Below are 27,822 nucleotides of genomic sequence, written 5' to 3' on the forward strand. Positions count from 1 at the left end.
TAGGGAGAACATGGTTTACTTTATTTAAAGACATAGCTGCTTCTACCGTTTCTGAATGTCTACAGAAAGACAATACAAAACAAGCCTATTTCTGAATGAACCCCCCTTCCCTCCCCATAACAAGTGAAGCATTCTGAATTCCAAATCCTCATGCAGTATCAGTGATTCTCTCCTAGGCAATGAACTTAAACTGGGACACAGTGCTTAATGTTGTTGGTTGGTCATTTTTCAGTGCCTGTAATGTCACACAGGACTATTGAAGTATGGAATGTTACACCTGCCCAAAGTGCAGGGTTCTCTTCCACACATCTTGCTGCGGTCAAACCAATGTATTAAGGATGGGGCAGAGAGGTGAGTACACATTAACAATGTAGTAAATGGCAGAATGCCCAGAGCAGGGCGTTTCCAACATTCTACCCATTACTCCCTCTACCACCCATCTAGACAGCAAGAACTGGTTAGGCTCAACACCACTGACAAACACCATTCATGATGATCCAAACACACATTTCAAATCAGAACCCCTTAGAATGAGCAGATAGGAGAGAAAACAGGGCCACAGTTCCACTCTTGGTTTGATGTGCTAAATAAGGTTGTTTTTTGTAAGCATTTCAGGAAAAATTTGTCCCAAGATTCAGTCTATGTTTTTAAAATACAAATTTAATGCAACAGGAAAAACACAGAAAATAGACACATTTAAAGTTGGCTATAATAAAATGTTCTCTACATGAAAATACAAACACTCCTCCCCCTCATAAAAGATTCAGTCTTCGTATACCTTTTAAATACAAAATGCTTTATGCTGCCTAAACCATAGAGGGAACCACTGCATATAGTCATCAAATTTCTAATCTTATCCAACAGTGACCCCTAGACTCAACTGACAATTTAGAGCTATGCCTCAGACTGGTCCTGGAGAGCCTCTTGAGTCTGCTGATTGTTGCTCAGTGCTTCAGGGATTCCATTATTTGGGAGGAAACAGTCATTATCTGGCTAAGGCGTTTGTCGTGACATCAGAGGAACTTAGCCAATAACAGATTCACACTGGCATACCCCAAGTGACAGGAACTTAATACCCAAACAATTAGTTCAGTTAGTTACACAATAGCCATGTAAAAAGCTGAGCTACGACTTTAGACAAGAAACCATGCAAGCCACTATCCGGGGTATAATATGACGATTACCACTATCCTAGAGGATGAAGCAATTACTTTTGTGATAATAGTAGTGGTTGGAAAGAGGTTACCATAAATCAATCTTTCTTCCCTATTCTGAGCCATGTAGGGGAGTCAGGGACTACTACACCTGTCCTGCCCGCTGTCCTCCAGCCTTAGCCCAGCCCACTGTCTGTCCATCTGGCTCGGCTTGTGCCCCATATTGCTGAACCAGCAGCTTTGCTGGACCCGTTTGCTTGTTTCAATTACAAGACAGTGCCAACCATGATAGTAATAATAATAAGAAAAAAAACTTACCAGGCACAATGAGAGCCAATAAAGATACTTAAAACTATTAAAAAGGCAGAACATGAACAAACGAAAACTACGCAGGTAAGCTAGAGTTACATTTCACCTCAAAGAAAGTTGAGTGAAGGGAAAGCAAGGGGAACGAGGAACATATAAATATAGACTTCCCCCATAAGCAGTAAACTACTGAACAGTTACCCAATATTTCATAAAGCTAAAACTGTTACGAACAAATCACAAAATACAGTATTTCTAATAATTGCAATCTATTAGAGCTAATAATACTATCCCTACATCTATTTTCTCATCCCTTTCTCCGTTTGTTGTTGAGCTAACATTGTGGTGAGCTTTTAAAGCATTCCCATCATCCTCAACTGACTTGGAGATGCACCTCCCTCCTTAGAAAACATTTACAGAAAGCAACAATCTGCAGTCCAATTAGCAAACTGGAAAATTCGCATCTATAGCATAACCTGCTTCGGTATTTTCAAACGATTCTGTGCACAGAAAGACGGGCACGCTTTTACCCCCACATCTTACCATCTGTGGAAATATATCTAGAACAACTCCACTCATTCCTTCATTCATTCCCCAGCTACATAGTCCATCTTCATCCTGTTTCTTAGTCCAAGATAAATACAATTAAGTCAAGAATTCAGTAAGATTTCAGTCTTTTTCCCCACCACCACGTCTACCATTTTAGGCCCACCTTGCCTTCCCAAAAACACCCTGCACCACCATTATTCTCCTCTCTTGTACAGTAGGTAAGTCAAGACAGAGTGGTAGTAAATCCACACCAAGAGCAGCACAAGGAGATTTCAGAGGAGACCAGATACATGGAGTCCAAGTGAAATGGAATGAAGGATGGTCGTTTATTCCCACACTCTCCAGAGGAATTCAGGTGTTGAGCATGGTGACTGGCTGTCAGAGGTTCAGTTTCCTCAACGTACGAATCCTACAAATTAGACCGCGCAGTAGCATCGTGCTCAGCAGCGAGGTGGAGTAGGTGGTGCTTGCACGCCCTCGTTGCCATGCGAGGCACAGAGAGAGCGCGTGAGAAGACTTCTACCGTTCCTCCTCGTCAGCCGAGGGGTGTTTTGAGCCTGTTGGGAAATCGTTTCACCTTCCCCAGCCTCCATATTCCGGTAATTCCGATTTGGAGCGCGTTTATTTTTATTTTTACTTCATCACACAAGTGCTTCTGACTGCAGGCCCTTCAGTGTGGAGGGTTCATGGTGCCGTGGCCCCTCTGCTGCTTCTGCTTCTGCTGCATGAGGAGCTGCTCCAGAGCCGACGGCCCCGGCTGCATCATTGAGCTGGACCAGATGGACTGGGGAGAACAGAGTTACAATATTCTTCTATGACACATCTATTCAACTAGTCTAGTGTAACTAACAGTAGCTAAACCTTACACATCTAAACTAGTATCAACTAGCTACAATAGTATTGTAATATTAGTGGCAATCAAAAGGGACATTGCATGCAATTCTGTTTGCATGTATCGTATGGTACCTTCAGACTGTCAAGGAGCACAGTGGAGGAGTCTTCCATGGGCGACTCCTGGGCCGCCCAGGAGCTGCTGGGGGCGTTTCCCTGGTGCCAGCTGTTCTCGGGGGCTCGGTGATCTGTAGAGGATGACACAGCGGGCAGGTAGTCCAAACCAAACCCACTCACAGCACCTGGACCAAAACAGAGGTTTTCATTATATAAAACACCATGACTTAACGATTACTTAAAAAGTGTAGTGTGTCTGTCATTATACGAAAGTGAAAATAAATCAATGCTAACATTAAAAATTACATTTAAATACTTCAGTGGGTGTAAGTGATTGAGGGGAGGGTTAGAAATATATATATGTATAAAAATAAAAATAACTGACTAACCAGTCTTTTCCACCTTCCAGCGGTCGACCATCCTCCTGTCTCGGCTGTCGGGCGTTCCTATGGGGCCGAAGTTCGAGAAGGGGATGGAGCCGTGGTTGTGTGTGGGTGGGGAAGAGGGTAAACTGCTTGGGTTGGAAGAGTGAGGGGACTGGCTTGCTGGTGTAGAGTGGTCTGTTATGGAAATGGAGAAATATCATTGTAATTATATATAAATTATTAAATGCTTTTCAATATGATTATATTGAAATAGTGACCCTTTCAGACGCTAATAGTGTGATTTAACATTAACAGGGGGGCTGTTGTGATGTTTATGGAGGTAAGTACCTGAGCTGGCGGGAAGAGATGGGGACCATGGAGTTCCTTCAAACAAGGAGTACAGAGAAGGTTCCTGGTGCAGCATGGGAGCATCAGGCTTGGGGTTGGGAGACATGTTCTTCCCATACGCCTGGCTGAAAATGCTGTTTTGATAGGAACTCTCCTAAACAAAAAAACATACCAAGAAAACACAGCTTTCAGTCATATCAAATGTCAGTCACTCCCCTTTGGTTTACAACATTAAACGTGGTATTTCCAACGCAACTGGGATTTAAGAGCAAACATCATTACAGAAGCTCTGTGAGACTGCAGCAACAAAGCGCTCACAGAGTAGCCTTAATCAAACTACTGCCTGTGAGATGCAGTCTACATTCTTTCCCGCACAAAGCAGGCAAAATATGTCTGGCAGCAGGCCTTTGAAGAGCAGAGATTCTCCCATGCATGCATACTGACCTGAATTGGAAACCCAGATAAGGGCATGAGAGAAGACGACTGGCCCATCACCTCAGCACCACTCTCCATTCTGGACTGATTTGACAAATACAGGAGAAGATTGGGAAAACGTTATCAGATAGAATGTTGTGGTTAGGAAGCGCCTTCTGATAAATGTAATTTATTCCATCAGTGTTCGTATGTTTGCTATGAATACTGATAGGGATGGAATGTACGCAATATGTTGGATAATGTCCCATTTAAATCACAGTTACAGTATATGTTCAACCTGATCATGTAAAACAATGTCTCTTATAGTGTACATTGTAGGCATAGCCTACAACATTTTGCAGGAGTCATCCAACATACAACCTCATCTTCCAAAAGCAGAATGACTGTTCTGACAAGTCAAACAAATATTGGGTTGACTTCTGTTAACATAGAATAATGAATAAAACCAACCAATTATATCAACACTAGCCTGGAAAACATATTTACATATACTGCCCTCTTATACAAAGTATGAGCCTTATCTCCCTGCAACTCAATTATTCTACTCACATCACATACTTTGTGAAGGTGAATCAGGGCCTGCATTCATAGTGTCTCAGAGTAGGATGGCTGATCTAGGATCAGGTCCACCCCTGTCCATGTAATCTTACTCATAACTGATCAGCACACTTTCTGAATACGGTCCCTGATGTTTAGCATGCTGGTTAAACCAGGAGGATTACATTAAGCGAAGTAGACTACATACAAATAGGTTTCTTCCTGGAGCAGTGCTAAGAGGACTCGCCATGGCCTGGTAGAAACCATGAGGCTTAGTAAAGACCAGCTCTTCCTCCTCAAAATTTGATAGACTTTTTAAAAGGTCTGGAGGTAGAAGAGGGGAGCTCTTGTTGTCCTAGTGAGAGAATGAAGCAAAAAGGAGGGGGGAAAAAAGAAACAAAGGTAAGCCAGTAAGAAATAGGTTGGCAAAGGGATACTTTTTTCAAAGATGAAGCTCATAAAGGTGGCAAAGAGGAGCCAATAAAAGGTAGTAAAAAGATAGGCCTAGCTTTCCAAAGATAAAAGACTTTAAACCAAGCCCTGTCCTCAAGCTAGGTTACCAAAGGAATGATTGTGCCATATAAGCCCATACATTCCAGTTTGAGTTGTTACAATCATAAAATTTGAAACTAATATAACAGTCCGGTGACTAATCATACAACCATATATTATTTCAACATTCAAATTCCTTCCTATACAAGTCAATCACCTTGAAAATGAGGCCAAAACAGGTGGGAGGAGCCTGCTCTAGTACCAAATCAATGTGATGGCAGAGCATTAAGTAATGCATAACATAACATGGCTCCCAATTGGCTACTATATCAAACAACAAGTCTGCTCAGTCCAATGACAGAACGTATAATCCTACATAGTGGACCTCATCTATCATGGGGTCCAGACGGGACTGGTAGAGTCTTAGACTTACAGCTGGACTTTCCAAAGCCTACACACCATTAGACTGACAGTATCTGCTACAAACCCCAGGACTTCAAACCACATTTTTATCAGTTTCTCTGAGGGAGGAAGCCACAGACCCAATGGACTCCCATTCAACAGGTTTGCTTACATTTAGAGTCAAGTTACCTACAAACATTCCAATAACACATGACAATTAAATACCATCCATATCCAAACCCGCTAAAGATGGAAAAAAAGAGCCCCAACTCCCCATTCCTTAATTCACATTGCTAGGCGGTTGAGGACAGACAATATCAGCCTAGTATATAATCTATCTTGTGTCCTATATCTATGGTTGAGGAGTTCAACAACACTCACCTCAAAGGGAGGTCCTCTGGGTGCGTTGTCCTGGTCTGGGTGGAAGACCCCTGGGGGCGGCCGCTTGCCCATCCTCTCCCCCACCATCTGTCTGTTATCTCCCATGCGGTAGGGAAGCTCCCAGTAAAAATCCTGCATTTTCACATCCGGGTACTTCATCTTCTTGTCCATGCTGTTCTGCTGCTGTAGCTGTATGGGCATCTGCCCAGCCGTTTGCACGGGGTGTTGCTCGAAGAGCTTCAGGGAGTCCTGTGGGGGCATGCCATAGAAGGGCTGCTTGACGGGCACCTGCATGGCCTGCATCTTCTGCATGGTGGGCTGCCCCTGGTGCTGGCCCCACATCTGGCCAGCCTGGTCAACCTGCATGTACTGTTGGTTAGGAGGAAAACAGGACACCTCTATAATAGACAAGCTTGTGCATTTCTTTGAAGTGCATTTATAAACCACAACACACTTTACAGTAGAAAAATAGCACTCCTGTAAATATAAAATGTTCCTGAATGACGCTGTATCTTTCCAGTCCAGAACTATTGTGATCTATAATTTACCTGATGCATCCCTGGATGGTGAGGTGGGCTTCTGCCCAGCTGTACTGGCTGCACAGGCTTAGTGGGTGACTGCTGCTGCTGTTTGGCCAGAGCCTGAAGCTGCACCGACTGCTGCATGGACTGCTGGGCCTGGGAGGGCTGCTGCTGGGGAGGACCCTGTTGGCCCTGGGGGGGCCCCTGGTTCATGGCTCCCGGCCCTGCTGGCCTCTGCTGGCTGTATGGAATGTGCGACGGCTTCCCGGCCTGGACCTGCACCTGCTGGATCCCATAAAAAAAAGAACGTCATTCATTTTTTTGTGTGATTGTTTTTTGGTTCCAAGCACTTTCATTTGCTTACACAAGAGGATATAGGACTGGTTTCCCAGGCAAATTCAGCCTACAGATTCTCCAATGAAAATACTTTTGAGTCCAGCATTAATCTGTGTCTGGGAATATTGCCCTTAGAGTTGAGCAGAATCTCTCCCTGTACCTGCTGGGAGCCAGGCTGCTGAGGGTGGGAGGCCGGCTGTAGGAATGGCCCGGAGACAGACATGCCTGTAGAGAAGGTGAAGCCGGGGTTCATGGAGAACGCCACGGGAGGAGGGATCACATAAGCCGGAGAAGGGAAACCTGGAAAGTTCAACATCAAGTTAGCTTAATGAATTTACATGGCAGAATACAATTGAACTGCAAACAGTTTACACATAAAATAGAGAGGGTTATTCGCTACTCTTAGATCTAAAAATCTTTTAAGTGTAAAACTGTCCAACCTAGGTATGTGATCACTGTGAGAGGTGGTGCTGGTACCTGGTCGGCTGGGCAGGGGAGGGAAGGCTCCCGGGTGGTGGATGGGGATGAACTGGGAGGAGCAGGTAGTCTGGGTCTGAGTGACTGGAGTCTTCCTGGCCTCAGACACTGGTGTCCTCATCTCCGGCTGGGCTTTCACCTGCACCAAGACACAAACTCTGGGTCAGTAGGTAGTAAAAACCCCAGTAAACATGTCTGCGTCCTAAATAGATCCCATAGGGCTCTGGTCAAAAGTAACGCACTATATAGGGAATAGTGTGTCAATAGGGACGCATACATACAATCACAGGATATATTCCACCTTTAGAAAGAAAAACAATGCATTCATGTTACCTGTTTCCCTGCATCTGCAGCCTTCTCATGGCTGTTCTTCTTCACCTCACTCTTCCTCTTGCCATCCCGCTTCTGCTCTCCTTTTCCCAGCGCTCCGTTACCTTTGCCGAAGTCCCAACGTTCCTTCCCTGCATCCTTATGGTGCTGGCTGCTGCTGGGCTCCCTGCTTTGCTCCTGGGGCTTGATGTTTTCCTTGAAAGTCACCACAGGTCTCTCGCCGATCTCCAACACACTGTTCTGGGTCTTGCCCATGGATAGGACTGACTTCAGACCCATGTTTCCCTCGTTGGGAGTCTGCTCTCCATTGGAGGTCTCCTGGAGCACAGGGGCATCCTTCTCCTGGGGCTCCTCAATGGCCAACTCCTCAATGTCAGTGATGAACAACAGCAGACTGTCGCTGAATTTGTACTGAATCAGCCTGGAATACACAGCCACAGGCATTGTCACATACTGTTGCATCTTGTAGGCTATTCGAGTAAGAAGGAAACTACTGATATATTGGCGCATGTGGTAGTTTAGTTCATAAAGGGTCTTTTCACACTGTATTGTTCTTAGTTTTGGGCTATCTTAGCCCCAGGCTAAGACTGTCCCTGGGCTAGCTTATCCTGTGTTTACACAAGCATTTGTTAACTAGAGGTGGGGAGTCGACTACAAAATAATCAATTCCTTGCCCGTCGACTCCCATTTCTGGTTGTCAAGCGTCAATCCACTAGGAATTGACTCTTAAGAGTCTGTATTTTTATTTTTTTTCTCAATGGAGGAAACTAGTTGTCAGTCTACTTCGAGAACCAACTCTCGCATATTTCACAGCAAAGAAAGAGCGAGCGAGAGAGAGAGAAAGGGGAGGGGCACAGCCAGGCCACCATGCAGACAGAACTGTGCATCGATAATCAAGATTTAGGCAATGTCTCGTGAAAGTTACCTAAAGTAGGCTGAGCTATTCTACACGCAACAGACTGAACACACACTAGCGTTTTGCGTAGCAAGGAGAAAGAGCAGGCGAGCCAGAGAGGGAGAGAGGATCGGGGCAGGCAGACAACCAAGATATACGCACGGTTTCGTCTATCTGCATCTCGCAATGTCTTGCCTAGCAAAGCATTGTAAATTAACCAAAAGTATATTAAAGTAAATTAATTCCTACACATCACCTATATTCAAACAAGTTGGCCTTTTATAGGCTAAGTTGCTGAGCAAAATCATGCTCATGTCAGTCCTCTAGAACGCAATTTTATTTACTTTTTTATTTAACTAGGCAGGTCAGTAAAGAACAAATTCTTATTTTCAATGACGGCCTAGGAACAGTGGGTTAACTGCCTTGTTCAGCAGCATAACGACAGCTTTTTTACCTTGTCAGCTCAGGGATTCGATCTTGCAACCGTCCGGTTACTAGTCCAACGCTCTAACCACTAGGCTACCTCCCGGCAATAATGAGGTGGTGAGTGCGCATCCGTTTTGGGAGTCGAGCAAGATATCACTCCGTCGACTCCAACCACAGGAGTCAGAATCAACTTTTTTTTTAAATCATGGAGTCGTGCACCACTATTATTAACCCTGGTCTAAGCTTCAGCCACGGGATGAGGAGTCACACTTGTATTCCAAAGCCATGGGCTTACGGACAAACACGTGACCAATGTTAATAAGGTATTTATTAAACACATCACTTCCTCATTATTTAGCTTCAAGCCTAACATTTTATGATAGATTATTTCCCGAGGTCGGACAGGCAGACTATGTCGTCCACATACAGCTGTGCACGGATGAGACATCAACTTTTCTCATCCAAATCAAATCATGCAACAATATTATCATCATGGATAACTATATCCAATTAAATGTCAATAGAAAAGTTATGATAGATGAAAATGGAGTGTTTGCTTTGCTGCCCTTCCAGCTGAAGAGTTTGACTGCCTTCAGTTGGCTAGCTAAGTGTAGTGGTGGGGAGTTGACATTTTTTTTTTTTTTTTATGTGATTCTTCGACGTCCAACCCATCAACTTCCGGTGTCGACTCCCATTTCTGGGTGTCAAGCGTCGATTCTGCAAGGAATCGACTGCTCGTCTCCTAAGATTTAGTATTTTTGCAACGGAGGAAACGATTTGCCGTAGTCGGTTGTAGATCCCCGTCCTAGGCAATAGATCGCAAAGCAGGGAATCCCCGCTAAACTTTTTGGAAATGGCCAGTTTATTTTCTCATTCATAAACAGTCAAGTGCAAATATGATTCAGCAAGAAGGACGTCTACTATGGATCCCTAAAATAATTATTAGGATCACACTTCAATTTAAATATTATGGGGACACCTTTGGCAGCCAAGCACAAGTTACCAGCATATTATATAGTCTAGACATGACGTTGAAATATATTCACAGCTACATAAAAGTCAATTAAATGTGAATAAATTAAGAATTACAAGGAGCAGTTTGGAAAAACTGATCCTTTGGGATTACTCCTCTGCAGTTAGCCAGCCTGCATAGCAACCATTTTTGTTAGCCATAGTAACCAATGTTTTCTGCTTTTTAAAAAATTGACAGGTGTTTGTCCACATGAGGATGAAATAGTATACATTTACTTATTAAAATACTGTGCAGAACGCATCACAGGCATATGCAAATTATGTGAAAGTGCCGCTTTTGTGATCGGACAGTGAAAATTCTATGTGTTGTTCTTGACCCTGTTTCACATTGGCTATTTTGCCACCAGGTTTCTGGGGCTAGCCCCAAAAAGTCGGTGCTCACCCTGCTCCAGAGCAGGGCCAGCTAGCCCTGGGCTAAGGTTAGTGCTAGCTCATTTTAGAATGAGCAAGAGTGAACACTCGCTTGGCCTTGGAGCTAAAATCTTCCTTAGCCCAGGGCTAAGGCGCAGTGTGAAAATGCCTAATAAGTCAGTAGTGCTAAGGTAGAGAGAGACTGTTGCATTTTTGAAAAGCAGGCCATTTTCAAAGATGGAAACTTTTATATTGGCGGTATGGATGTGGTAGTTGGTAATAAGTCTTTAAAACAGTAGTGGGTAGAGAGTTGAAGACTCACCCTGGTTGGTTTTCTGCAATCCATTTCCCCAGACTGATGAGCCTCTGGTGACGGGCACGGACTGGCAGACCCTCCTTGTCCACAGCAACACCCTGGTGGCCTTTACTGAAGTCAAGGATCCTGGGAAAGGGGTATACCAAAACAGACCAGGGTTAATACAAGAGAACATGGAACATGCTATGCAAACAACCACAGTCTATATGGAAGACAGGCTGAGACAAAAGGGTAAGTAATGCGTGTACCGTAGAGCTGGCCGGAGAGCCAGAAACCCCTGCAGTTCAAACTCCTCTGGAAGTGGAGTCACTGGAAAACAGATAAGGGACATTAGAGACAATCAACAAAATTAGAGCTGTTACACATAATTAGAGCTCTAACCAAGAATGAGCAGAGTATCAAAGCAGAGATTTCAAATGGGCATTACTTGATGCACAGGAAACATCATCTTCCTTCGGTTGGAAACTGTTCAGAATGGACACCAGCCAAGGCCAAACACTGAGGTGAAATAAGAGCAAAATCTTTTAACTAAAAACGCAGACAATACAAAAACACATTCAAAAGTATTCCTGCTATTGCTAAGATCTATAAGAAAGGGTCCAAAAATAATTAAACAATAAAATACACTACAACACCAGAGAAGCAGAATGTATCAAACTAAAATATGACACCTGGAGGGCAAATGTTGACATCGAAAGTGAAAAACATACTACTGTCGTTTGTTCACAGCACTGTCCTGAAAAACAGTGGATCGCAGTTTGAGCCAGTCCAGAGACACCTTGATGGCCGGCAGTGGACATTCTCCCATGATCTCCTCTCCTCGGTTCTTATTCAGTAATGCTTGGCTACACATGATACCCAGAAATGACACTGAAAGAAAGAGGGCAATAAAATACCACCACAAGTAAATCCAATTCTGTCATTCTAATTGGTGACATCCGATAGACTATGAGGTTGAGAAAAGCGTTTGAGACAATCTGCTAGCTGGGCCTTGAAGTTAATACAATTACATCTAAGATGCATGTTATCAAATCCATTGTCAGTACTTCCAGATTTTTAAATATAGAAAGTAACAAACTAAAAACTGCATAACCACGAACAGGCATGTCAACCACAAGGTGAATCGTCTCTTGCATGTTGAGAAACAATTGGAGTTGGGGACATACTGAAGAGGCCGAGAAGTTGGAACCAGCCGATTTGCTCGTCGGAGCTGAAGCTCTGGTCATCTGCTTCGTTGCCAAAGTCCCTCAGATGGTGCAGCTCAAACAGGTTGATAATCGTGATGTGGACCAGCTGCTGGGAGCTGAAGGCTTTCTGTCGAATCAGCCTCTGCAAAAAAATTAAATAAAACAGTGTTTAAGCTATTTTAATATATGGAATTGGGGTAGCTTCAGACACAGATTAAGCACTGGACTAAAAAGCTATTTCAGCAGAGATTCTCCATTGAGAAAGCTTTTCAGTCCAGTACAGGCTTAATCAGTGTCTGGGAAACCAGCCCATAGCTTGTTTAGTGCAGTAATGCAGAGACTTTCATAGAGAAGTACATATCCAAGATCGCTCCATCCTTAGTTCACCGTCAAAGGATTTAAACTTCAATTTTAAGTTGAAATCTTTACCTGAAACTGCTCTTCCAGCTTCTCCCTCAGGTTGTTGAGCTTCTCCAAACTCTTGCTCAGGTAAACGTGACCGTGGAACTTGATGAAGGCCTTGATGAAATCTGACATACTCCACTTTGTTTTGACCTCATCGTGGCTGAAGATAACAGATTGGGATTAAGCATGTATACAACAAGTTCAACTCCTCTCTCAAGTCCACACACTGTAAACTAGGGATGGACTTGAGTAATCGAGTATTTGAACGGACGTCAAAACTCGGTCTTTAACCAGAGAAAAAAAATATATATACACTGCAAAACTATTTGGTGGAATGTGCTGTGGCTGCCCGAATGTCTTGAAGACCACGTTAATTTGCTTTGACTTTAGTGTTACATTTGTGCATGTGCATTTGCGTGGCACAACAATAACAAATCACACCATTCTCGCTAAATTCCCTTCCCCCTCCATCTCGCTCACTCAATTGCGTTCCAACCGCTCCCTCTACACACACGTGCGAAGTCCACGCACAAGTTTCCGTTAGTCCTACAGAAATAAATGCCTAAGAAAACATCATACACAAGCTAGATCTCTTGCCAAAAGACAGTTTATCAGAAATTCTAAATGGACTTGTTGATTAAAGTAGGGGAATATGTTCCAACAACAAGTTTCAGTTTTGGAATAATTGTTCTGTCTTTTTTCTGCTTAGGCTACTCTGCTAACTGGCAGTGCCATTTAGCCTAGGCTATCCAATTCTATAACCCCCCCTAAACATACAGGTTCCACACTGAAAATATGCAAAAACAGTTTGATAAAGAGAGCGTATTTTGACGCATTAAGGCTAGGCCTACTCACCAAATTGATGTCATGGTCTTAATTTATCACTATGCAGTGTTCAACGTGGATTTTTTTATCCATTTAGAAAATTCCAAAAGAACAGGCAGAATAAACTAAATCTATATCAAAAATACAAATTTTGGTTTGTAACCTGGGAAAAAAAATATATATATATAAAAATAGTATATCAACTCCATTTCAAATGATGATTTTTAAGAACTGTTCCAGACACGAGATGAGCATCACTACGCACTGGCAACTTTTCACTTGGAAAAATATTCTGTTATATTTTATTCTGTATTTTTATTATAACACAGGTGTGTCTTGACTGTGATGAGGGCTCGGGAAAAAAAAAAAAAAGAGCGTCTTGTCTGCTAAATTAACACAACAAGGTTATGCCATTCCACAGCCATCAGCTTCTACAAGCAAACACCACTGTGGAGGTTAATGCCTTTTTGAAGACTGTGTTCCATGATATAATATAACCAGTTGGTTTCAATAAATTAATCTTAAAAGGATATGTTTTGCATGTCCCCAATCACATCTTCAAGATATGCGACTTCCTGCATTTGGAAAGTTACATATCTTTAAAACGTGATTTTGACATGCAAAACATTTTGGGACTATATCAACAATGGACTAATAAAACAAATTCCAAATATTGTTTGTGGGTGGAGTTTCTTTAAATGGCAATCGTTTTTTATTAAAAATATATGGCAATTTAGCTATTAGGATTTATTTTCTGTAATGCTACGATAAATGAGGCATTGTTGCACACTGTTGGAATATAGATAACTGCGCCAAATATTTTCCAGTGCAGGCCTTGTATTCTAAAAATAGACTTATTTTCATTCGAGTGCTCAGAAACACATTCTGTGAATACTCAGTCACAAATGTCCAAATGCCCATCCCTACTGTAAACCAGCTGGCTGATATAAACACCTGTTAAGGACATCAAACTTCTCACTAGTCCCTTCCCAAATGATGGTTGATTAAGGTTGGAAAATAGATACAGCTAAGCATAACACCTTTTGAAAAGAGTGGTTGACATGAGGCTACAATAAAAACACTCAATGATACCTTTCAATAGCTTTAGTGAGAGCTTTCTGCAGGTTGGTGGAGGCTGCAGGGAAAGGGAACTTGACGGCGATGCTCCTGCAGTAGTAGAATATCGTTGTGAGGTGGTCCCCTTTAGAGGAGGCCAGGATGGCCAGCTGATTGTAAGGCTGACCTGTTGGAGGAGAAAGACATTGGGACATCAGTGAAATTAACAGGTTAACAAAAGATTTCATATGCTGAAATGATTCTTATCAGGTGAAATTTTGGAAGTTGCAAAGAAGTACATTGATGCTCTGTGTACCAGTAAACAAATACTGTACGTTAAAACTTTTGTAAGTACTTACCATTTGAGGGGACAAGTTGAGCTGCATGTCTGTAATAGGACTCTGCCTGGCTGGTTTGGTTGCGATATCGTGCTTGAAGGGGGGGGTAAGGAGATAAGCAAAACTGCACTAAGCACTGATTGGGAGCCTGATAAAATATTGACCTCAAAATGATCTGCCCAGTGAAATTATTTTGTAGTGATAGTGTGAACTCACCAACGTCGCCAAGGTGGACAAGACAATGCTGGCAGATATAAGAGCAAGAGCTAGGTTGGGGTTTTACAATGGTGCTGGGGTTGGTCTGTTTATTGCTGATAATTCCAAGCTGAGATGATTTCACACGACACGGCAAATCCACGTTGAACACGGTACACAGCTCCTGTAGTAACTGTTAGAGGAAAGGGTCAAGTTACTAAGAGTTGAAGACTTTTGCTTCTGTCATTTCGACATTAAAAAATGTCCAGCATCATTTGTATTCTGATTAACATACTTGTCAATATGATGAACAGCTTACTTAATAAATTCTAGACATACAGTTGAAGTCAGAAGTTTACATACACCTTAGCCAAATACATTTAAACTCAGTTTCACAATTCCTAAAATTTAATCCTCGTAAAAATTCCCTGTTTTAGGTCAGTTAGGATCACCACTTTATTTTATGAGAGAAATGTCAGAATAATAGTAGAGAGAATTATTTATTTCAGCTTTTATTTCAGTGATCACATTCCCAGTGGGTCAGAAGTTTACATATACTCAAATTAGTATTTGTTAACATTGCCTTTAAATTCTTTATCTTGGGTCAAACGTTGCGGGTAGCCTTCCACAACCTTCCCACAATAAGTAAATTAATTTTGGCCCATTCCTCCTGACAGAGCTGGTGTAACTGAGTCAGGTTTGTAGGCCTCCTTGCTCGCACACACTTTTTCAGTTCTGCCCACAAATTTTCTATGGGATTGAGGTCAGGGTTTTGTGATGGCCACTAATACCTTGACTTTGTTGTCCTTAAGCCATTTTGCCACAACTTTGGAAGTATGCTTCGGGTCATTGTCCATTTGGAAGACCCATTTGTGGTCCTTCGGCTTGCAAGCCTCCACCTTTTTCCTCCAAACAAAACAATGGTCATTATGGCCAAACAGTTCTATTTTTGTTTCATCAGACTAGAGGACATTTCTCCATGTGCAGTTGCAAATCGTAGTCTGGCTTTTTAATGGCGGTTTTGGAGCAGTGGCTTCTTCCTTGCTGAGAGGCCTTTCAGGTTATGTCGATATAGGACTCGTTGTACTGTGGATATAGATACTTTTGTACCCGTTTCCGCCAACATCTTCACAAGGTCCTTTGCTGTTGTTCTGGGATTGATTTGCACTTTTCGCACCAAAGTACGTTAATCTCTAGAAGACAGAATGCGTCTCCCTCCTGAGCGGTACGACGGCTGCGTGGTCCCATGGTGTTTATACTTGCATACTATTGTTTGTACAGATGAACGTGGTACATTCAGGCATTTGGAAATTGCTCCCAAGGATGAACCAGACTTGGAGGTCAACAATTTATCTTCTGAGGTCTTGGCTGATTTCTTTTGATTTTGCAATGATGTCAAGCAAAGAGGCACTGAGTTTGAAGGTAGGCCTTGAAATACATCCACAGGTACACCTCCAATTGACTCAAATGATGTCAATTAGCCTATCAGAAGCTTCTAAAGCCATGACATAATTTTCTGGAATTTTCCAAGATGTTTAAAGACACAGTCAACTTAGTATATGTAAACTTCTGACCCACTGGAATTGTGATAGTGAGTTGTGAAATAATCTCTAAACAATTGTTGAAAAAAATGACTTGTGTCATGCACAAAGTAGATGTCCTAACAAACTAAAGCTTTGGCAAGTCGGTTAACAAGAAATTTGTGGTGTGGTTAAAAAACGAGTTTTAAATGACTCCAACCTAAGTGTATGTAAACTTCCGACTTCAACTGTATATCTGCAGAGCTGGCAAATAAGGTTTGGCCAAAACCTAAGATCTTTCAAAAACGTTAACCTACATTCTAGTTGCAACTTACTTGTGTGTAAAATCCACTAGCTGCCTCGAGAAACAAGGACAGATTGGCCTGCACCTCACTTCTATTGGGGTTGGCTCTGTTCTTGGCTTGACTCTGTAGTGTTGTTATTTGATTCTTAAAAGCATGGTTCCAGCTGAAAAGTGAGGTGAGAAAATCAAAGTATACTTTCTTGTTTGAGTTTAATCAAACATCTAATGATAATACATCTAATTCCAACAGTACAATAGTTGTATTGTGCTTGAGAGCAAATTGACTCACTCCACAGTTATTACTAGAGGTGGGACCAAGTCACTACTCTTCGAGTCACAAGCAAGTCTTAAGTGACAAGGTCCATGTCTCAAGTAGAACGAGTCAAGTCCATGTCGCGCATTCTAAGAGCAAGTCAAGTCACACGTTTTTTGAAGTCCTGTCAATATATATATATATATTTTTTTTTTTATCTTTGTCTACTGAGGCTACCAGACAGCCCTTTTCATTGTCTACAAAATATTTTGATTACGTAATAATTCATTTTAAAAACAACAAATTCCAAATGGTTAAGTAAATAAGCAATTTCAAAAGAAAAAGACCAGTACGCCTATGCTAGTAGTAATTGTTGCTCCATGACCCATTGCTGGAGAGCCTGCAAAGTACACAGTTCACATTCTTGATTAGCAAACCATTTTTGGAGCTGCATATTTGTGGCAATCTTCTCTCCCTACAATCTCGTAATACCGTGGAAACAATGCTATAGCTGTACAGCAATCCAGTCGCTAGCTCAGTGATCCTCAAACCTTTTGACACCTCCCCCAGGTAGCCCCTATCATCATCAACAATATCTTAATTTCTACAGAAATTAACATTCATCACATAATATTGAAGGCAGTGCAATGTTACAACTATCTTCAGACATAGCCAGTAGCCACCAGTCTATATGAAAATGATCAATGAAATTGGCTGGTAGCTTAGCGTCACTGTTCTGGCAAATAAGTGTCCGTAGTAGATTTCTTAACTTTTACATAATGTTTATATGGATAATATAAAACATAATCCTACTCATTTTTTTTTTTGCTTTTCAAAAACAAATAACTTTCTGGAGACTAATATGGATTTGCGCTCACGCTGATGAATGGTCATTGGTTAACAAACAGACTCACAATCTTCAGAACCAAAAACGGTATGTTTTTATAAACAATAATTTGTGCAATACCGTAGGCCTATGCTAGAAACCTGATAAAAACAAAGGTATAAAAAAGGTATGTACAGTGCATTTCGCAAAGGACATTCAGAGACTTGTCCCGAAGTCACTCCTGCATTGTCTTGGCTGTGTGCTTAGGGTCGTAGTCTTGTTGGAAGTTGAACCGTCGCCCCCAGTCTGAGGTCCTGAGCGCTCTGGAGCAGGTTTTCATCAAGGATCTCTGTACTATGCTCCATTCATCTTTCCCTCAATCCTGATGCTGCCACAACCATGCTTCACCATAGGGATGGTGCCAGATTTCCTCCAGGCTTGACACTTGGCCTACTGCAGCTCTGATTGGTTATGGCGCACCGGTCTGTGTAGAGTACAGGCCCTGAGTCATGCCTGTCAAATTAATAGAATCCTTCTCCGATGTGTTCGGTCTACAACAAAAATATCTTGCATAGTTACGTGTTGCATACTAAGTATTTCATAGTTTGTTTTGTTTCTTTATGTTGCATTGAAAGTGGCTAATATTGCATTGATCCTTTCACAACTCCAACAATAAATGGAAACGCTGACAGTGTTAACTGTCGAGCTCCTCTGCGGGGACTGATAATTCTTCTGCACAGCAGCCCCGGGTGAGCAGCGCGCAGTTTAGAGGGAACATTGGTCTCAAGTCAATGTTGTGTACCAAGTTATTTTATATCAAGTAGTCTCACGTCATCAAATTTGTGACTCGAGTCCAAGTCAAGTGACTTGAGTCCACACTTCTGGTTATTACTAATCTACTTTCTTTACAGTTGTCTTCCAATCTTACAAATGTAAAATCCAGTTACCTTCTCTGTGATAGCATTTTCACTTTTGGATGAATAGCATGCCCAGAGTGAACTGCCTCCTACTCTGTCCCAGATGCTAATATATGCATATTATTATTACTATTGGATAGAAAACACTCTGAAGTTTCTAAAACTGTTTGAATGATGTCTGTGAGTATAACAGAACTCATATGGTAGGCAAAAACCTGAGAATAAATCCAAACAGGAAGTGAGAATTCTGAGGCTGGTTGATGTTCAACTCATCGCCTATTCAAATCCCTGTAAGATATGGATCTGTTTGCACTTCCTACGCCTTCCACTAGATGTCAACAGTCTGTAGAATGTTGAATGAAGCCTCTACTGTGATGTGGAGCCGGATGGGAGGGGTTTCAGTCAGTGGTCTGGCAGAATGCCAGTTCCTGGTCATGCGCATTCCAAATGATATCGTCTTGCTTTCCATTACTTCTAGAGACACAAAGGAATTCTCCGGTTGGAATGTTATTTGATATTTATGATAACATCCTGAAGATTGATTCTCTACTTAGTTTGACCAGTTTATTCGACCTGTAATATAACTTTTTGAAGTTTCCGTCCGAGTATGCCTGCATCTGCGCGAGCGTTTGGACATGTGTACTAAACGTGCTAGCAAAAGTAGCTACTTGGAGATAATGGACATTATCGAACAAAACAACGATTTATTGTGGAACTAGGATTCCTGGGAGTGCATTCTGATGAAGATCATCAAAGGGAATATTTATGATGTAATTTCGTATTTCTGTTGACTCCAACATGGCGGAGAAATGTTGTTATATCTGAGCGCCGTCTCAGATTATTGCATGGTGTGCTTTTTCCGTAAAGGATTTTTATTTATTTATTTTATTAAATCTGACACAGCGGTTGCATTAATAACAAGTGTATCTTTAATTCTATGTAAAACTTGTATCTTTCATCAAAGTTTATGATGAGTATTTCTGCTATTTGAAGTGGCTCTCTGCAATTTCTCGTGATATTTTGGAGGCATTTCTGAACATAGAGCAAATGTAAACCGAGATATGTGGATATAAATATGCACATTATCGAACAAAACATACATGTATTGTGTAACGAAGTCCTATGAGTGTCATCTGATGAAGATCAAAGGTTAGTGATTAATTTTAACTCTATTTCTGCTTTTTGTTACTCCTGTCTTTGGCTGGAAAAATGGCTGTGTTTTTCTGTGGCTATGTACTGAGCTAACATAATCGCAAGGTGTGCTTTCGCCGTAAATCCTTTTTGAAATCAGACACTTTGGCTGGATTAACAATAAGTTTATCTTTAAAATGGTGTATAATACTTGTATGTTTGAAGAATTTTAATTATGGGATTTCTGTTGTTTTGAATTTGGCGCCCTGCAATTTCACTGGCTGTTGGTTAGGTGGGACGCTACCGTCCCACATATCCCAGAGAAGTTAAGGTCATTCAACAATTCTTTTTTTATTTAATTAGGCAAGTCAGGAAGAAATTCGTATTTACAATGATGGCCTACCCCAACCAAACCCGGACAATGCCCTATGGGACACCCAATCACGGGCGGATGTGATACAGCCTGGAATGTGATAACTACAACTAGAGTGACAACTATTGGACTAAAGAGTATGTTGATGTAAGGTCAAATGACTCAATGAAACAGGAATACATAACATAATTCTGTGACCTTCAGAAAGACAGCAAAACATTGTTTCCCATTATAAAATTAGGACCATCTTATTGTTACGAAGTGAGGCTAAGATCCCTAGACCTAGCAAGAATAGCGATAGAAGGCTGCCTAATAGGTTTAATTACATAACCAATTTAATGTAGACTGGGACTTACAGATCTTGCTCCACTTTCTTGTCCAAAGCATACTCCAGGTCAGTCACCAGCATCTTCTGGTACAAGTCCTGAAGAGCCTGCCTTGAAGTCCAGACCTCTGCTGCGCCAAGCTTAGAATCTAGGGGAAAGGAGGACATTATGCACATTTGTGGCCTGCTGGAGGTCATTTTGCAGGGCTCTGGCAGTGCTACTCCTTGCACAAAGGCGGAGGTAGCGGTCCTGCTGCTGGGTTGCCCTCCTACGGCCTCCTCCACATCTCCTGATGTACTGGCCTGTCTCCTGGTAGCGCCTCCATGCTCTGGACACTACGCTGACAGACACAGCAAACCTTCTTGCCACAGCTCGCATTGATGTGCCATCCTGGATGAGCTGCACTACCTGAGCCACTTGTGTGGGTTGTAGACTCCGTCTCATGCTACCACTAGAGTGAGAGCACCGCCAGCATTCAAAAGTGACCAAAACATCAGCCAGGAAGCATAGGAACTGAGAAGTGGTCTGTGGTCACCACCTGCAGAATCACTCCTTTATTGGGGGTGTCTTGCTAATTGCCTATAATTTCCACCTTTTGTCTATTCCATTTGCACAACAGCATGTGAAATTTATTGTCAATCAGTGTTGCTTCCTAAGTGGGCAGTTTGATTTCACAGAAGTGTGATTGACTTGGAGTTACATTGTGTTGTTTAAGTGTTCCCTTTATTTTTTTGAGCAGTGTATATATTTCTTCGCATATCTTTTTTTTCTAAAAACTCAACTTGAAAACACTCCCCTGCAACCCGCCTCACCAATTTAAAAAAAAAAAAAAAAAAAAAAAGTATTTTACACCTCAAATCTGAAATCCACAACAGAAGCTAGCCAGAAGTTAGCCAGTTCACTGGCTAACGTTAGTATTCAGCTAACCACGGTTGGCGGTCATCAGCTATCCTTTAGCTCAAAAAGCTATCGCCAGTTTTGCTCAGACCAGAGCACACCGGATCTATTTTCTCTCCATATCCCCGGATTTCTACAGCAAGCTCTGGACATTTACACCTGGATCTTGCAGCTAGCTAGCTGCTAACCGAGTGACTATTGGCTAACGTCGGTCCCGGAGCAAACATCAATTATTCTGGAGCTAGCCAACTGAAAAGTTCCATCAGCCACTTCTGGGCTACAATCACCTATCCGGACCCGTTTTACTGCCGATGCGGAGCCCCACCGGGCCTTCACGACTGACTACCAATGTTATCTGCCCGATGGAGTTATCCAACTGGCCCCTCCGTCACTACGTAACCTGAACGCCCATCTACGGCCCGCTAATCGTTAGCCGTCTTATCGGCTGCTATCTGAATAGGTCTATCGGACAATATTCTCGGGCCACTATAACTATATCTATTTTGCCAATTGGATTGGTCCCCTCTACCACACTAATCTACCGACGGAAACACACGAGGCGGCTAAAAACAGACCTCCATCCTCTGCCAGCTTGCTACCCATGACCCGGCTAGCTGTCTGAATCGCCGTGACCCCAACCAACCTCACTACTCACTGGACCCTTATGATCACTCGGCTAAGCATGCCTCTCCTTATTGTCAATATGCCTTGTCCATTGCTGTTCTGGTTAGTGTTTATTGGCTTATTTCACTGTAGAGCCTCTAGGCCTGCACATTATACCATATCCAACCTTTCAGTTCCACCACCCACACGATGACATCACCTGGTTTCAATGATTTTTCTAGAGACAATATCTCTCTCATCATCACTCAATGCCCAGGTTTACCTCCACTGTATTCACATCCTACCATACCTTTGTCTGTACATTATACCTTGAAGAAACCTGCTCCTTTAACTCTGTTCAGGATGTCCTAGACGTCAAATTCTCATAGCTTTTAGCCGTACCCGTATCCTACTCCTCTGTTCCTCTGGTGACGTAGAGGTGAATCCAGGCCCTGCAGTGCCTAGCTCCACTCCTATTCCCCAGGTGCTCTCTTTTGTTGACTTCTGTAATCGTAATAGCCTTGGTTTCATGCATGTTAACATTAGAAGCCTCCTCCCTAAGTTTGTTTTATTCACTGCTTTAGCACACTCTGCCAAACCGGATGTCCTAGCCGTGTCTGAATCCTGGCTTAGGAAGACCACCAAAAATTCGGACATGTTCATCCCTAACTACAACATTTTCAGACAACAGAGAACGGCCAAAGGGGGCGGTGTTCCAATCTACTGCAAAGATAGCCTGCAGAGTTCTGTCCTACTATCCAGGTCTGTACCCAAACAATTTGAACTTTTTAAAAATCCACCTCTAAAAACAAGTCTCACCGTTGCCGCCTGCTATAGACCACCCTCTGCCCCCAGCTGTGCTATGGACACCATATGTGAACTGATTGCCACCCCATCTATCTTCGTGCTGCTAGGTGACCTAAACTGGGACATGCTTAACACCCCAGCCATCCTACAATCTAAGCTCGATCTCACACAAATTATCAATGAACCTACCAGGTACCACCCCAAAGCTGTAAACACGGGCACCCTCATTGATATCATCCTAACCAACTTGTCCTCTAAATACACCTCTGCTGTTTTCAACCAAGATCTCAGCGATCACTGCCTGCATCCGTAATGGGTCAGCGGTCAAACTACCTTCACTCATCACTGTCAAACGCTCCCTGAAACACTTCAGCGAGCAGACCTTTCTAATCGACCTGGCCCAGGTATCCTGGAAGGAAACTTCATCCCGTCAGTAGAGGATGCCCGGTTATTTTTTTTAAATGCCTTCCTCACCATTTTAAATAAGCATGCCCCATTCAAGAAATTTAGAACAAGGAACAGATATAGCCCTTGGTTCTCTCCAGACCTGACTGCCCTTAACCAACACAAAAACATCCTGTGGCGTTCTGCATTAGCATCGAACAGCCCCCGTGATATGTAACTTATCAGGGAAGTTAGAAACCAATATACACAGGCAGTTAGAAAAGCCAAGGCTAGCTTTTTCAAGCAGAAATGTGCTTCCTGCAACAAACTCAAAAAAGTTCTGGGACACTAAAGTCCATGGAGAATAAGTGCACCTCCTCCCAGCTGCCCACTGCACTGAGGACAGGAAACACTGTCACCACCGATAAATCCACTAAAATTGAGAATTTCAATAAGCATTTTTCTACGGCTGGCCATGCTTTCCACCTGGCTAGCCCTACCCCGGTCAACAGCACTGCACCCCCAACAGCAACTCGCCCAAGCCTTCCCCATTTCACCTCCCAAATCCAGTCAGCGGATGTTCTGAAAGAGCTGCAAAATCTGCACCACTACAAATCAGCCGGGCTAGACAATCTGGACCCTTTCTTTCTAAAATGATCTGCCGAAATTGTTGCAACCCATATTACTAGCCTGTTCAACCTCTCGTGTCGTCTGAGATTCCCAAAGATTGGAAAGCAGCTGCGGTCATCCCCCTTTTCAAAGGGGTCCACCCCACTCTTGACCCAAACTGCTACAGACCTATATCTATCCTACCCTGCCTTTCTAAGGTCTTCGAAAGCCAAGTCAACAAACAGATTACTGACTATTTCGAATCCCACCGCACCTTCTCCGCTATGCAATCTGGTTTCAGAGCTGGTCATGGGTGCACCTCAGCCCCATCGATAAGAAACAATACTGTGCAAACGTATTCATTGACCTGGCCAAGGCTTTCGACTGTCAATCACCACACTCCATAGCCTTGGTTTCTCAAATGATTGCCTCACCTGGTTCACCAACTACTTCTCTGATAGAGTTCATTGTGTCAAATCGGAGGGCCTGTTGTTCGGGCCTCTGGCAGTCTCTATGGGGATGCCACAGGGTTCAATTCTTGGGCCGACTCTTTTCTCTGTATACATCAATGATGTCGCTCTTGCTGCTGGTGATTCTCTGATCCACCTCTATGCAGACGACACCAACCTGTATACTTCTGGCCCTTCTTTGGACACTGTTAACAACCCTCCAGACGAGCTTCAATGCCATACAACTCTCCTTCCGTGGCCTCCAACTACTCTTAAATACAAGTAAAACTAAATGCATGCTCTTCAACCGATCGCTGCCTGCACCTGCCCGCGCATCCAGCATCACTACTCTGGACGGTTCTGACTTAGAATATGTGGACAACTACAAATACCTAGGTCTCTGGATAGACTGTAAACTCTCCTTCCAGACTCACATTAAGCATCTCCAATCCAAAATGTAATCTTGAATCGGCTTCCTATTTCCCAACAAAGCATCCTTCACTCATGCTGCCAAACATACCCTCGTAAAACTGACCATCCTACCGATCCTTGACGTCATTAACAAAATAGCCTCCAATAGCCTACTCAATAAATTGGATGCAGTGTATCACAGTGCCATCAGTTGTCACCAAGGCCCCATATACTACCCACCACTGCGACCTGTACGCTCTCGTTGGCTGGCCCTCGCTTCACATTCGTCGCCAAACCCACTGGCTCCAGGTCATCTACAAGACCCTGCTAGGTAAAGTCCCCCCTTATCTCAGCTCGCTGGTCACCATAGCAGCACCCACCTGTAGCACGCGCTCCAGCAGGTATATCTCTCTGGTCACCCCCAAAACCAATTTATCCTTTGGCCGCCTCTCCTTCCAGTTCTCTGCTGCTAATGACTGGAACGAACTACAAAAATCTCTGAAACTAGAAACACTTATCTCCCTCACTAGCTTTAAGCACCAGCTGTCAGAGCAGCTCACAGATTACTGCACCTGTACATAGCCCATCTATAATTTAGCCCAAACTACAACCTCTTCCCCTACTGTATTTATTTTACTCCTTTGCATCCCATTATGTCTCTCAACTTTGCACATTCTTCCACTGCAAATCTACCATTCCAGTGTTTTACTTGCTATATTGTATTTACCTCGCCACCATGGCCTTTACCTCCCTTATCTCACCTAATTTGCTCACATTGTATATAGACTTATTTTTTCTACTGCAGTATGTTTGTTTTACTCCATGTGTAACTCTGTGTTGTTGTATGTGTCGAACTGCTTTGCTTTATCTTGGCCAGGTCGCAATTGTAAATGAGAACTTGTTCTCAACTTTCCTACCTGGTTAAATAAAGGTGAAATAAAATAAAAAATAAAAATAAAAAATTAGAATGTTCTCAGTCAACTTACCTGGTCAAATATATATACACATACATTTCTTTTTTTATATGAAAAAGGAATATGCAATGTCTGTCCCAGGTCTGGGGATTATAAACTTCCAAAACATTAAAGAAAAGGAAAAGCTTTCAAGATCAAAATGAATAAGAGACCATAATATCAGCAAAAACAATATTGTCCGCAATGCATAGTGTCTAATAATAAGGGGTTGTGGGTTAAAACAAAGAAGGAACCACAAAGGTGAGGTGTGAAACATACCTGTCATGTCAGCCTTCAGGGCCTCTGCCTGCCTGCTCGGGTATAAACAAACAGAAGAAGCTAAGTCAATCAATACAGACCCACACTCGACCTTTATGTATAGCATAAACCATAGGAAATTAAGACCAGTAGTATAAACAAAGCACTGTATTTCACATTTAAAAAATAATAAAAACTGAAGGGGATTAAAGTGTGTCCCCTGCCACTGACTGCTCAATGTAATCAAAACATGTAACAGGAGATTGTATTATTTTGACATGCTAGAAAGAGATTGGCTAAAAACTACAGCAATTATGAGTGCAAATGGTTACAGCACCATTTGCTAGGAAACATAAGACAATTTATGCAAAAGCCTAGCTCTCACTATAGCGAATTCCATTGTGCCAATAGACTCAAACACAGCTTTATTGATTGCTATGCTTTCAAATGATAAATTATTACTGTTATTTCGTAAAATAATCAATATTGGCCATATATTGACGTTACTGTCGTTGTTAGCCTGATATCTTCCACCATGTAGCTCAATGGTTGGACTAGGAAAGAAGAATAGACAGGGCTCGCGCTACCAGTGTGGCAGGTGCAGTGTTTCTGTTGGTTTGTTTTCCAAAGCACGATTTGTTATGACATCCCAATATGAGCAACAACCAAATATTCTCTACTCCCCTCTGAAATAAAGTAGCTGTATATGTTCATTAAAACAGAAAATTATTAGTTTAATTTCGTTAGACATGCACAGTGAAGTGTCAATCTAGCAAGCTCGCGCTCAAACAGGCCTAACTGGAATGCATGTTTACCAAATGTCATGTAGCGACAGCCAACGATTGTGGCTACGTAAGCTATACCATGGACTAGAGAAGGTGCATCTTTGATTATATTTGGCTTGCTGCCTTTAATTGTTTGATTTAAATCATCCCTGTATGGTTAATCCAACAACACTCAGATGGGATGGTAGCTAACGTCACCTAGCGTTTCACTAATGCTAAGGCCCATTTAGCTAGCCATGTTTTGAATATTGTTAGCAAGTAACTTTAATGTGGACAGAAAGGTTCACTGCAGTGACTTGCTGGAAATAGTAGCTTGCTTCCAAAAATCACGAATTAGCGAAACCTCAATGTTTGTGTTATCCAATTTATCTAATGGTAGATATCCGGACTCAGTCAGACATTCATTATAAACCAAACTAGAAACGACATGGCCAGCACAGCAGGCTAACTAGCTAATGCTAGCTACCAAAAAAGGGCAGGGGCGCTGTGTAAACTAACGTTATGGATAAACCAGTTTGACATGATTAGGCGAGTTAGTTAACTACATAACTAGCTAGTTCTTGAGCGTGTAAATTAATTATCTACATATTAATTTTGTTCACGACACATGACAAACGTTAGCTTTTTATTTCGCTAGGAAAATGCCCACAGTGGTTAGTATGGTTCGCAAACCTGTTAACTTATCAAACTAGTTTAGCTAGTAATTTAAAGTTAGCTAGCCATCCAAGCTAACTAACGTTAACTGTATACAGTAGCCAGCGGTAACAAACAGCCATAGCTATCTACAGTTAGATACCTAGCTAAATAACTGGCCCTACTCAGTCACACTTTTCGAACATGCTCAGCTTGGCTTCTTGTTGTGCGTTGCTAACTAAGCTAGCATGCCAAATTACGGCGATAGCACAAATACGATTTGACGCAGTATGTAAGAAACACCATTTAATAAATAAATAAAAAACAATTTCACCTTAAGTATTGGCCGCAGAGGTTCATCCTGCCCGATAAGGGTCTTTAGACAACGATTGGTCCAGAAGCAAGAGCTACTCCCGGCGCCATATTGTTCGTCACTAGCAGAGACACCGGCCTTGTGTACACACGAAGATAGAGGGTGCCATAGCAAAGATAGGGAATAAATTAAGATGTCCCACTCACGCGTTTTACCATAGAAAAAGTTGTCACAGTTTGGGTCTGCTTACGTGGTGGCAGCTGTGTCTGATCTGCTTAGTTCATTGTCTCTATTTGAACCAGAGAACACGAGCGAGTGGGATATCTCACTTTCTCATCCACACACTCTGATCTACAATTAACAATAAGGTCAGAGGGGGCGTGGTAGATGGCGAATATACCACGGCCAAGGGCTGTTCTTACATATGACGCAACGCGGAGTGCCTGGATACAGCCGTTCGCCA

General features: G+C 42.5%; 1 protein-coding gene across 3 annotated transcripts; it reads right to left on the minus strand.

Annotated features, from left to right (window-relative positions):
• Nucleotides 1–27,573, minus strand: LOC120055927 (protein SMG7-like). 3 transcript variants are annotated; one of them, XM_039003982.1, is made up of 25 exons: nucleotides 27,381–27,573; nucleotides 25,650–25,681; nucleotides 20,288–20,405; nucleotides 16,463–16,595; nucleotides 14,629–14,800; nucleotides 14,434–14,505; nucleotides 14,111–14,261; nucleotides 12,218–12,353; nucleotides 11,768–11,930; nucleotides 11,312–11,471; nucleotides 11,029–11,099; nucleotides 10,850–10,910; nucleotides 10,608–10,727; nucleotides 7,585–8,002; nucleotides 7,252–7,390; nucleotides 6,935–7,074; nucleotides 6,466–6,723; nucleotides 5,918–6,286; nucleotides 4,851–4,997; nucleotides 4,775–4,777; nucleotides 4,115–4,189; nucleotides 3,671–3,824; nucleotides 3,347–3,517; nucleotides 2,976–3,142; nucleotides 1–2,793 (listed from the first exon to the last, which is right to left on the minus strand). In XM_039003982.1, exons 1-25 carry the CDS (start codon nucleotides 27,404–27,406, stop codon nucleotides 2,680–2,682), a joined length of 3,570 nt encoding a protein of 1,189 aa, XP_038859910.1. In that variant the 5' UTR covers nucleotides 27,407–27,573; the 3' UTR covers nucleotides 1–2,679. The 3 variants fall into 3 exon arrangements, with proteins under 3 accessions (XP_038859910.1, XP_038859909.1, XP_038859908.1); XM_039003981.1 differs by lacking the exons at nucleotides 4,775–4,777; nucleotides 4,851–4,997 and having other exon boundaries at nucleotides 6,466–6,720; nucleotides 27,381–27,564; XM_039003980.1 differs by lacking the exons at nucleotides 4,775–4,777; nucleotides 4,851–4,997 and having other exon boundaries at nucleotides 27,381–27,555.
• Nucleotides 27,574–27,822: the final 249 nt, after the last annotated feature.

The sequence above is a fragment of the Salvelinus namaycush genome, chromosome 11 (assembly GCF_016432855.1).
Source record: "Salvelinus namaycush isolate Seneca chromosome 11, SaNama_1.0, whole genome shotgun sequence".
Classification (NCBI taxonomy): Eukaryota; Metazoa; Chordata; class Actinopteri; order Salmoniformes; family Salmonidae; genus Salvelinus; species Salvelinus namaycush.

What these genes read in the sequence shown, in the direction of transcription:
- LOC120055927 (XM_039003982.1), bottom strand. Translation starts at nt 27,406, where the DNA reads ATGAACCTCTGCGGCCAATACTTAAG. An exon ending in CCTGAAGGCTGACATGACAG is followed by an intron (nt 20,406 to 25,649) that starts GTATGTTTCACA and finishes CCTTTCCCCTAG; the next exon opens with ATTCTAAGCTTGGCGCAGCA. An exon ending in CCAACTTCTCGGCCTCTTCA is followed by an intron (nt 11,472 to 11,767) that starts GTATGTCCCCAA and finishes TCTTTCTTTCAG; the next exon opens with TGTCATTTCTGGGTATCATG.